Here is a 12293-nt window from a genome sequence, read left to right as displayed (position 1 = left end):
CGGGGGATCCCTTCAGCTCGAGGAGCCCTCTCGAACGCCACCCTCGGTAGCCCCCCGGGATCGCTTGATCGGTCGGCGCCGGACCACGAATTTAACCACCCGTAACTCCCAAACCCCAGGGGCTATCGGGGGTGGTCTCATTCGAAAGCGGGCCTCTAGACGTATACTCGATTTGCGTTCAAGAGGATTCCTCGAGCTGAAGGGATCCCTGAATTTGGTTACGGAGATATGGCCGTTCAAAGTTTCAGTGGTTTTCCATAGACATAAGCTTTAAAGCGTTTCATCCAGGTCGCCAGTAGCAAACAATGGAGCGCGCTCTGCTAGACAAACTAAGTAATTACACAATTTCAAGCATTTTATCTGCGTTATATGTTCTGTAAAAAAAATTCATATCGGCGGCATATTCGCAGATACCGATATATCGGCAACAGGCTCATATCGGCCGATAATATCGGCAAAATGATATATCGGTCGGGCTCTATAAAAAAACTCTAAACTATCAATCAGAGACAGAAGGCATGGAGAAGATTGTGTGCGACAGGTTTAACAACAAAATGTTATCTTGTCGATCATTTAAAGGCATAAGAAGTTCATGTATCAAATGTAATGCAGTAGCATTATATGGTTAAGAGTGTCTGGTTTATTTCTGGTTACTTTAGCAGAATGAGGATGTAAATAACCCTCAGACAGGTCTGCAAAATGACTCACCCTATTAAAACGATGAGTTCAGCTGTGACCTCACATGTTGTAAAACATGGGCGTAGACTGGCAGAATGGGATTACTGTTCATTATTCAGACCCTTTCATTCAGAGACGCATTACAACACACACAAACAAAGGTTGGGCATGAATAAACAATACTTACTCCCAGTCACGGGAATATGGGACGATATTTAGCAGTGCCCCTCATTTAAGTGGTAATATTGTGCCATGGGTCTGTGGATCTCATTGAAAACTGCTTTGCATGTATTGATCCCAACTGTATAAAAATGATTTGTTCTTTTATTTGTAAGGCACCAATAAAACAACCGAAGTTGACGTGCTTTACCAGAAATAAAACCATGATCAACATCACAACATACAACACCTGTATCAGTCCAGATTCAATTATAGAAAATACATTTTTATATCAATTATAAAAATAGCCAAATTGCATCATTTTCATCATAGCCAACCATTCTGGCCTATTACATTTTTAATTTTCTAAAACTAGTTTACGAAGAGATTGAGATAAAATATTTTTAAAAAATCAAGGTAAATATCACTATTTTTATTGTGTGCCATTTCCAATCAAGCTGTAATTTGGTGCAATTATGCAGAAAATGTGAAAGTATTTTTTGAAGCTTGCATTTAGGATGCATCAAATGCTAACTAGAAGATATGCAGTTTATTTAGTAAAAGTCCACGAGGACAAAAGTGGCCAAAGATGAAGAAACACTTGTACATGTACAGTATGAAAATTCATAATCGTTTTGTGTGTTCATATGTTCATGTCCTCATATATTGAGACTACAGATGCTGAAAACACCACGAGCATCACGTGTGCTTCAGTAGATGTGGAGAATTTTTTGTACAATATTCCCATTTGAGTGGAAATATTGTGCAGTGTGAGCTCATTTTTCAACCTCACTCGGAAAACCGCTTGATCCCTGTGGTTCACATCCAGACTGATTAGCATTTGTTCTGTTTGTGTGTTAGAGTTGCAGTTCTGCGTGTGCCGAGAGGTCACTCTTCCCGCCGGGCCGCTGTATCGGGTCGCAGGTTTCTCGCTGTCCCTACCCTGCGCCGTTTCAGGATACGAAGGCCCACGGACGCAGGATTTTGAGTGGTACCTATACCGGGAGGATGCTGGGGGTCGGCAGATCGGTGTGGTGTCCACGCGGGACGCAGGCTTTCCATACGCGCCGTTCCAGAGTCGCGTGCAGGTCGGCGAGGTTCGGGTCGAGAGGGATTCGGGCAACAAAGCCAGACTGATCATCCAGAGGCTGCGTCCAGATGATCAGGGCCGTTACGAGTGTTACACGCCCAGCACTGACACCCGCTTCCTAGGGAACTACAGCTCATCAGTGGTGGTCAAAGGTAGGTGGTAAATCAGAAAAATGACAGATGGCTCAGTGATGATGATGAAGATTATAAAAAAAAAATCATTACGTTTCAAATGCATGTGCTAAATTCTTAAAGGTGACATATTATGCCCCTTTTTACAAGTCTCTGGTGTCCACAGAATGTGTCTGTGAAGTTTCAGGTCAAAATACTCCACAGGTAATTTATTATATAATTTTGAAAATGCCTATTTTGAGTGGAAGCAGAAACATGCTGTTTTTCGGGCCTGTGTCTTTAAATGCAAATGAGCTGCTGCTCCCCGCCCCCTTTTCCGGAATAGAGCTGTGCCTTTACAGCTCTGACCTGCTAAAAACATCTGTTATGGTTCTGATTATCATGTTTATCGCGCTGAAATCATGCGTTTTAAACCATATTAGTTTAAACGTCTGATATAGGGTTTTCTGAGCGCACACATCTGAAGCACACGCACAGAAAGCGGCTGTCACAGCATGCGAGCACTAAGTTAAAAACACACGAGTTACAAAAAACAGTGGGTTATGTCTGTGAAGGTAAACAGCTGGGAAAATAAATCGCTTGTTTATTTGAGGTCTTAATTCACCATTTTTGATTTCTTGTGTTTTATTTTTCTGTAAAGCACTTTGAATTTCCACTGTGTATGAAATGAGCTATATAAATAAACTTGCCGTGCCTTCCAAGGTTTAAGGCCTTAAAAAGGTCTTTGTCAGTATATCCATCTGGTTTTTACGATACCACGATACATTTGAGTTTATGATTAAAAGAAGAACAGATATCTGCTCCATTAACAGATATTTGGTCTTTGGTCTCAAAACAAGACCGCTTCTCAAGTAAATTTATCTTGACTTAAGAAAAAACAAGATGGATATACTGACAAAGAAACATCACTTTTTGCACTGTGTGTGATCTGAAGGTACAGTAATATTTCCATATTCTAGTGGTTTGGAGCAGAGATGTTCAAGCCTTTTTGTAATATTAATTAAAAAGTAATGGAGACTGTTGTGTTTATTATATTAACATGTTTCAGCACGTTACAATCATTATATGGCTTGCGTTAAGGTAGCCTATCTTCTGAATTAAACAGTTTATCATACAGATTGAAAGTGTGAATCCTGTCTCTCTCGAATAATAATCAAATATTATTTTTGCTTGGAATGCCCATCCCTAGTACATAGTAGTTAAAGCCACCTAATATAAAGTGTGACCAACTAAAATTAAATAAAATTTGACAAAAATAAATGTTCTTCATTGACCCTAATTCGTTCGTGTAAATATAGAAAGCATTTTGTGCTTTATTTCCGCAGTGATTCCTGACACGCTGCTCATAACACACTCTCGAATTCTGAGCGGCCAACCCGTTATCGAAGGCACGGAGCTTCAGCTGACGTGCGCCGCGTCCGTCCAATCGGATCAGCACACTCACGTGTCCGTCACGTTCGGCGTGCGCAGCAGCAGGGGCCCGGAGTCTCAGGGCCACAACCTCCGAGAGATCATCTCCATCGACCGCGAGCTGCGCGTGACTCCGGGCCGCAGCGGCGCCTACGGGAAGAGATGCGGGGACGGAGAGATCGCTGTGGAGAAGCGCAGAGGGGACGGAGGCCGGGATCTGTACGCGCTGAAGATGAGCGCTCTGGCACCCGAGGATTCTGGGTCGTATTTCTGCGAGGCGGAGCAGTGGATCAGAGATCCGGATGGCAAATGGGAACGCATCGCACAGAGGACCATGGAGCTCGGGAATCTCACCGTTCAACCGCTTGGTTAGAAACAACCTCTCTTATTTCATCTGATCCATTAGATTATAACTTTAGAACGTACTTTAGATGCAAACAAAATATGACTCGGTGCTCAAACAGAAAAGGCCACAGTTTTTAAATAAATGTCTGCTTATAAATGCCTGTAAACGATATATTTTTAAATACTTAAGGCAAGACAGCACAAGAGAATATGGTAAAAATTGTATTAATATTTAATTAATAAATCACAGTACATTAAGAATTTTTTTTCTCTTCATTTTTTTAATTTTGGAGCAGAGATGTTCAAGCCTTTTTGTAATATTAATTAAAAAGTAATGGAGACTGTTGTGTTTATTATATTAACATGTTTCAGCACGTTACAATCATTATATGGCTTGCGTTAAGGTAGCCTATCTTCTGAATTAAACAGTTTATCATACAGATTGAAAGTGTGAATCCTGTCTCTCTCGAATAATAATCAAATATTATTTTTGCTTGGAATGCCCATCCCTAGTACATAGTAGTTAAAGCCACCTAATATAAAGTGTGACCAACTAAAATTAAATAAAATTTGACAAAAATAAATGTTCTTCATTGACCCTAATTCGTTCGTGTAAATATAGAAAGCATTTTGTGCTTTATTTCCGCAGTGATTCCTGACACGCTGCTCATAACACACTCTCGAATTCTGAGCGGCCAACCCGTTATCGAAGGCACGGAGCTTCAGCTGACGTGCGCCGCGTCCGTCCAATCGGATCAGCACACTCACGTGTCCGTCACGTTCGGCGTGCGCAGCAGCAGGGGCCCGGAGTCTCAGGGCCACAACCTCCGAGAGATCATCTCCATCGACCGCGAGCTGCGCGTGACTCCGGGCCGCAGCGGCACCTACGGGAAGAGATACGGGGACGGAGAGATCGCTGTGGAGAAGCGCAGAGGGGACGGAGGCCGGGATCTGTACGCGCTGAAGATGAGCGCTCTGGCACCCGAGGATTCTGGGTCGTATTTCTGCGAGGCGGAGCAGTGGATCAGAGATCCGGATGGCAAATGGGAACGCATCGCACAGAGGACCATGGAGCTCGGGAATCTCACCGTTCAACCGCTTGGTTAGAAACAACCTCTCTTATTTCATCTGATCCATTAGATTATAACTTTAGAACGTACTTTAGATGCAAACAAAATATGACTCGGTGCTCAAACAGAAAAGGCCACAGTTTTTAAATAAATGTCTGCTTATAAATGCCTGTAAACGATATATTTTTAAATACTTAAGGCAAGACAGCACAAGAGAATATGGTAAAAATTGTATTAATATTTAATTAATAAATCACAGTACATTAAGAATTTTTTTTCTCTTCATTTTTTTAATTAATACAATTTTAATTTTTTTTATTAATTAAAATATTGTTTTATTATTATTTTTTGTATTGTATGATTTTCTAAAATGTATGTTTTAATATGCAAATGATACAATATCTAATTAAATTTGCATACATTTCCATTAATTGTCTAAAATAGCCATTGATGCTGACATGGCATTAAATAAATATATACTATACTACTATACTATCCATTAATTGTCAACAGGCAAAGCAACTACATTTTCACCATGTTTTTTTTTAGGAGTAAAGTGTTATAAATAATGCAAAAGATATATAAACAAACATTCAGAATATAGATAGGAATTAAACTAAAGTTTGGTTTATGTAAGTTCTGCTGAAGAAGAGAAAAAACTTTGAAGATAGGTATTAAAATTTAAATCTACAGACGCAAATAGATAAAGTGTAATAAAATAAACACTTAAATCTGTATTTTGGATGTTTTGGATCTAAAAGAAGACGTTGAAGAAAAAAGAGCCCAAAAATTACAAAATTAACAAGTGCATGAAAAATCTTCCTTTTACTCTTAATTAAATCAGCCATGCGTTGCTTTCATGTTAATGAAATGCTGTTCATATCGATTGAGAGTCGTTTTAATGTTTATGACAGTACAAGCTTCTTTGGATGCTGCATGCTGACGGAGACTCGTAAGAAAATCTCGTGGGTTTAATTCTTGTGTTTTGTTTTTGTTTTTGATTTGAACAACTTGGATATGTGTTAAACTACTGCAGTAAATGCAGGCTGAAGCTCATTTAGTTTGAGAAAGTGCTTTTGTCTCCAAAAAAGAATCGCGATGTGGTTTAGTCTGATTATCAAATCACAAAGCCTGCAATTTAATGAAATAAATATATGCACTGCGTGTTTCAGAATGAAGCTCGTTATCGTTTATGTTTGCAGCGTCTCATTTTAAGTAATTAAGACATAAATAAATAAATAGCATTATTGTTATTTTACAGCTATAATGTTAATTAAAACATTTTTTAAATACTTGTTTATTTTTATTTTACAGTGAAATATTACAATTTTAATAAATATTACTCTTAAATAGTAATATTTATCTTTTAGTTTTTTTAGTCATTTGTATATTTTTCTGTTTGTGTTATTTGTATATTTTAATAATAACAATATTAATAATATTTTAAATATATGCATACACACACATACATAAGTAAATTCTATTTATATATTAATAAATATAAAAAAATACTCAAACTAAATAGTTATTGCTATTGTGAAATAAAATAATAATAATATTTTTATTATTAATAATAATAAAAATTCTTATTCTTTTTATTAATATTTTATAGCCATATTGATATGTAATCACAACATTTTGGCCAAATTGTGCAGCCTACAAACAAGCATTGCAAACCTGGAATTTTTGTACATTTTAAGTTGCAATCGCTTAATTAAAATTAATTAATTGATTAATTAAAAATTAGATTTTTTTTTTTTTCCCAGATCATGCAGCCTCAATCCTTTAAAAAATTATATATCGTGTTCACAAATTAAAAACTAATTTGTTCCCTCGTTTTGGTTTAACTAAAATGAGGGAATAGTTAGGGTTAGTTTCTATTTAAAGCTCAGGCAGCGTGAGAGTGCTGCTCTTGTCATTGTGAGTCTGTGTTCTTTCTGTCTCTCCGCAGCGGACACCCTGAGCGTGCGTTTGCTCCCGGACGGTGACGTCCCTCTGCGGCCCGGCGCTCCGCTCTGCCTCCGCTGTCTGGTGCTGGGTGTAGGTGCGTGGAAGCGCTCGGCGCTGCAGGTGCAGTGGATGCGGCGCGGGCCGGAGGGCGAGGTGGAGGTGGAGGTGGCGCGCGTGGATCCCGACGGCGTGGTGGTCTGGGCTGATGATCTCAGCAGGGCGGGAGGCGGCAGCGTGGAGAAGGAGGCTGGCGGGAGCTTCTCTCTGCGTCTGTTCTCCGTTCGCCCCGCTGACACCGGACTCTACCGCTGCGCCGTGAGCGTCTACGCCGGGAGGAAAACACCAGCACCGGAGAGTCCAGCCACGATCACACAGAGATCAGAGTGGGTCACTGTTAGCCTGAAGACTGAAGGTGCGTGAGGAAGAAATGTCTTAGAAGTAATGCTGGCCAATATATTGAATATGCACTGTTTGTTTATTAAGCAACATTATGAATTGATGTTAATGCACTGTTTATTTGGCCATCGCATCAGAGTTCAGTTCATTTCCTCGAATCAGTTTGAACTGTTCACTTAAGTAAATTGATTTGAAATTAAATTAATGTTTTGTTATATTAATTCATTTAAAATGATTAAATATTTTTCCTTGTGTTAATTTACTGAAGAACCGTGTGGGAAAACATTCCTTATATTTTTATTATTTTTAACTAGACGTTTATTGCATTTTACTTCATGCATTTCAGAGCACGCATATATTTTGATCTACAGTTCAAAAGTTTGGTCAGTAAGGTTACTTTGTTTTGTTTTTTATTAATTAATACTTTTATTCAACAAGGGCGCATTAAACTGATCAAAAGTGACAGTAAAGACATTTATAATGTTACAAATATTTATATTTCAAATAAATGCTGTTCTTTTGAGCTTTCTATTCATCTGTGAATCCTGAAAAATAACATGTATCACAGTTTCCACAAAAATATGAATGTTTTCAGCATTCATAATAATCATCTCGAGCAGCAGATCAGCATATTATACTGATTTCTGAAGATCATGTGACACTGAAGACTGGAGGAATGATGCTGAAAATACAGCTGCGCATCACAGAAATAAATTACATTCTACAATATATTAAAATAGAAAACAGCTATTTTGAATTAGAATAATATTTCACTATTTTTACTGTATTTTCAAATAAATGCAGCTGTTGTGAGCAGAAGAGACTTCTTTCGAAAGCATAAAAAAATCTTACCAACCCCAAGCTTTTAAATAGTAGTCTATAAAATACTATCAAAACCTAGTTCTAAACCTAATTTTTCACCTAGTTCTAATTTAAAAATGCAAAATAAATCTTTGATTTAAACTAGGGATGTTCATTTCGGTTATTTTTCCTAACCAACAACCAATGCTCATTAACCGATTGTTAACCGTTAACCGACAAGATTATTTTAAATTAGAATTGAATTAAATTAGAAAGGATAAGTGTCTGTGACCCGTTAAAAAATACTAACATTTGTTTCCCGGGGATTAATTTTACACGCGCAAAAAGCAGCAAACAACAGAACATGAGGATTCACATGCATCACATCACGCACCTGCAGCGCTTCTGCGAGCGGAGAACAACATAATAAATATCAGTGTTGGGAAAGTTACTTTTAAAAGTTTGAAAAGTAACTCAGATATTCTCTTGTAAATTAAAAAGTAATGCGTTACTTTACTAGTTATCTGAAAAAAGTAATCTGATTACGTAACTTGCGTTACTTGTAATATATTACCCCCAACACTGATAAATATATATATAAAACGAATAAATAGGCCTATATGAAAAACATATTTTACTTAAATAATAAATTAAGAAAATGAAAGAAAAAGTAGCCTAGTATGCAGTGTTTCGGTTCATTTTTGTGCTGCGTGAAAGGAAACCAAGACGGCAGAAAGTGGCATCCTATTTTTCTTTAGGCTTATTTTACAAAAGCACAAAGATTTGTTTTTATTGTGAATGTACACAAATAAAGGCAAACCTTTTACAATTCCGATTATCTTTAGGACTAAAAGGAGTAGTTGCTTCCACTGTTAGAAGGAAAAAACTTTATTTTTTTAACTCGGTTAAGCTTTGCTACCTTGACAATGCAACCTGTTCATTAGCATAATAAAATAGTCAGTCAAACATATGGAAAAAATATGTAGTAAAATCTGTGCCGTTAAGTGTTATCACCGCACCGCCGTGATGTTATGCAAAACATTTAGTTTTACGTGGATATTGGAACGCGAGTGAAGCGTAGGCTACATAATAAATAATAATTTGCCATTCAGATACATCGCGAATACGGAAACATTTGATTTTGTGTGGAATGAGAGACGCAACATTGGTTTCAGTTTCGTTTTTAGCCTAAATGTATTCGTTTTGGCTTGTCGTTTATATTGCTATAGCTTCTTATATTTTTAATTCTTGTTCTTTTCTAAATACTGTTAATTGAAAGGATTTGTTGTGGAGTGAGGGGAACTAAAATAGCCTAGCTATGTTTACAGTGTTTGTAAACATTTCACGTCGGCATTAGGCCTATTTCTGAATGAAACGATAAAATGCGACTTTACGCGACTTTTGTTTTTTCCCCCTAAAAAACACATTTTTTTTTATACTCGTAGCGCATTTTAACCATGCAGCAAACCTTTTTAAATATGTATTAATAAATTACTGAAAAAATAGCTAATTAAATGACTTTTTAAACCGGTTAACGGATTGTATTAATCGGTCAAAATTCTTACGGTCGGTTAAACGGTTCAAATGAACATAAATAAAAATAGTCTTTATTTATCCATTTTTTTCTTGTGGTTGAAGTGTGACCCAGATGCCGTGTTGAGAGTATATTAACGCAGCGTTTGTGTTTGTGTCCATTCAGAGGTGCGCGTATCTGCTAGCGTTGGTTTACCGCGTCGGCCGCTCCTGAAGCGCGGCAGCACCGTCGCCCTGCTCTGCAACATCTCTGTGCAAACCACCCGAGCTTCACGAGTCGAGGTGCAGTGGCTTCAGGAGCAGGCGAGCAAAGACGCCGCTCTTTCTGAGGACAGCAGAGGCCGCGTCCTCGCGACTCTGAGCTACGACGGCCTGACGCTCATCTACAGCAACGGCAGCAGCTTGAGCGTGGACCGTGTGTCTGCTGGCTGCTTCAGGCTGAGGATCTTCTCGGCCGCTGAAGAGGATCAGGGACACTATCAGTGTCGAGCCGAGGTTTGGGCGCAGGATCCACGCGGCGGATGGTACAACACCGGCGCTAAAGCCGAGTCAGAGACTGTACACCTGTACCTGTACGCACGAGGTGAGCTATGATCAGATAAGAGAAATCCGTTCCTGTACAGGAATAACCCATCTGACAGTATTTAGTTTTCTAGTGCAGGGGGTTTTTACCCGACCTCCTTTCTAAAACATAAAGGCATCTATATATTTGGTATATTATTTTATATTTAAAAAATTCTGTTCTATTATAAAGGCAATATTTACTTTTATTAAGTTGACAGCATATTTGACAATTTATATATATATATATATATATACCCGTTCTTTTTCTTTTTCTAGTATTTGTGATTTGAATTTTGTGAACGGGAGTTCCTCTTTTGCTGTGTTATAAGCCGGGCTTCGGACGCTTTCCCTTTCGAAGTCGCGATCTTGTTGTCACGTTTTACAAGAAAAGATAATTGTCTGTTTTGCATACATACATCTACACACCTTTCACTTTTTAAGACTAAAACAAAAGATGGATTCATTGTTATTCTTAATTAAAAAGCACAAAACAATAAAACCGTAAGATACAATGACAAACTAGCTTACAAAACGTTTGTTAACAAAAATGAATAAGACGAGGCATGCATGGCACACACCACATGCTGTATTATATACCGACTAATAAATTACAGAACGTTTAGCAAACACTGAGGAATCAAATAAATAAAAGAGAGTCTCCATTTCTCAAAATGAAATTGAAAAGTAAAACTAAGCTTGCATGTTTAGGTGACAGTGCTTGCATGTTTTTCCCCACAAGAATACCAACATGTTCACCTTCTCTGGTTTGTTTAAGAAGTGGCCTTTTACTTTACTTTAACTTGAAAACCATTCATCGTTTCCTCAATATGCGTCATTTTTGAAATCGCCTGTGCATTAATTTTTTATATAATTTTGCAGTCGCACCAGCAGGAAAAATTCTTGCAAAATGCGACTATTTGGTCGCAGTCTGCATCCCTGTGTATATATATATATATATAAAATATGTGTATGTGTGTGTGTTATTATATTAAAATAAATAAAATATTTAATAAGATATATTTTTTATATATATGTATATAATGGGTTTTTTTTATTTTTATGTGTGCACAATAAATGTAAAAGTGCACACACACACACACACAAAGAAACTGTATATATTATTTTTTCCTTTTTTTTTTTTTGGTGCACCCCTTTTCTAGTGGTTTCCTCTTTCCTTTTTAGTGTCAAAAATTCTTGTGTTCAGCATCGAAAGTATGCTGGTGTTCATAAGTGTTTTTTACAAGTTACCTCTAGCGTGCTTGTGTGATCTGGTGTTGAGCTGACAGACTTGTTGTTATTATTGATATATGTTTTGATTTATTTCCTCCCCAGTCACTGATCTGCTGCTCGTACCTCTCGCGATCGGCGTGTCGTCGGCTCTGTTCGTGGGCGTGCTGATCATCGCCACTGTGACCTGCTGCTTCATGAACACACTGGCTAGACAGCGCTCACGCATACGGAAGTAGGAAGTATGAAAGAGACTTTCATGGAAAACATTCAGTTAGTTAAATGGAGCAAAGAAAAATGGGTTATAAACAGGTTTAAGGTATTTTGGCAGACTTGACGTAATGTGCACTCACACTTGGGAAGGAAATCAGAACGATACTGAAAATGTTCTGGACCGTCACGTTATATTAATCCACGTGTGGATGCTAACAGTTGCATATACACAAATGCACGCAGATACACTTGAAGCTGTGACATTGTGATTTGCACCGGTTCTATCCGCTCCACTTTGACAAAGTTGAATATTGCTCTGTGCATTTGCTCAGAATGAATGAAAGGACATCACGTGGTGGATATAAACCACTCGCTCTGTTTAAACTAGTGACTCTAGCGAGAACCAGCAGAACCACTAATAATAAATCCACAGATGTCCAGCACTGAAATCACTCACTGTTTTTGCACTGCTATTAAACCCGCTCATAATAAGTGTGAGATCAACAGAATACTTGTAAAACACTTTTATGGCACTTTACGGCATGCCATATTTTGTCATCTTTTCACCCTTGTATTCAGAATGAAATGCATTGAAAATCCTGAGCAGTTCCAGTGAAATGGGAGCAAGTCCCTCACTAGTGCACGTTTGTTGTCATAAAGTTAGTTCATTCTTATGTTTTGCACTGTAAATGGTGAATTTCACAAAGAAATGTCTGGGTCAGATTT

General features: G+C 38.0%; 2 protein-coding genes across 3 annotated transcripts in view; both read left to right on the top strand.

Annotated features, from left to right (window-relative positions):
- Positions 1 to 12287, top strand: part of LOC107566414 (immunoglobulin superfamily member 8-like) — a 15854-nt gene extending 3567 nt beyond the window's left edge. Inside the window, exons 3-6 of one of the 2 annotated variants that reach the window (XM_016251870.1) lie at positions 4463 to 4915; positions 6835 to 7245; positions 9730 to 10146; positions 11460 to 12287. In XM_016251870.1, the coding sequence (XP_016107356.1) occupies positions 4463 to 4915; positions 6835 to 7245; positions 9730 to 10146; positions 11460 to 11593 (1415 nt within the window). In that variant the 3' untranslated portion in view covers positions 11594 to 12287. Of the gene's footprint in view, positions 1 to 3383; positions 3837 to 4462; positions 4916 to 6834; positions 7246 to 9729; positions 10147 to 11459 lie in introns of both variants that reach the window. The other variant, XM_016251869.1, reaches the window with a different exon arrangement.
- The window catches only part of LOC107566404 (immunoglobulin superfamily member 8-like), a 4257-nt gene continuing 3615 nt past the window's right edge, over positions 11652 to 12293 (top strand). The window contains exon 1 of the mRNA XM_016251852.1: positions 11652 to 11655. Coding sequence (XP_016107338.1) covers positions 11652 to 11655 — 4 coding nt within the window. The remainder of the gene's footprint in view (positions 11656 to 12293) is intronic.

Source organism: Sinocyclocheilus grahami, unplaced genomic scaffold, assembly GCF_001515645.1.
Source record: "Sinocyclocheilus grahami isolate Dianchi unplaced genomic scaffold, SAMN03320097.WGS_v1.1 scaffold1073.1, whole genome shotgun sequence".
Taxonomy (NCBI): domain Eukaryota; kingdom Metazoa; phylum Chordata; class Actinopteri; order Cypriniformes; family Cyprinidae; genus Sinocyclocheilus; species Sinocyclocheilus grahami.
This window is presented reverse-complemented; position numbering and strand designations above follow the sequence as displayed.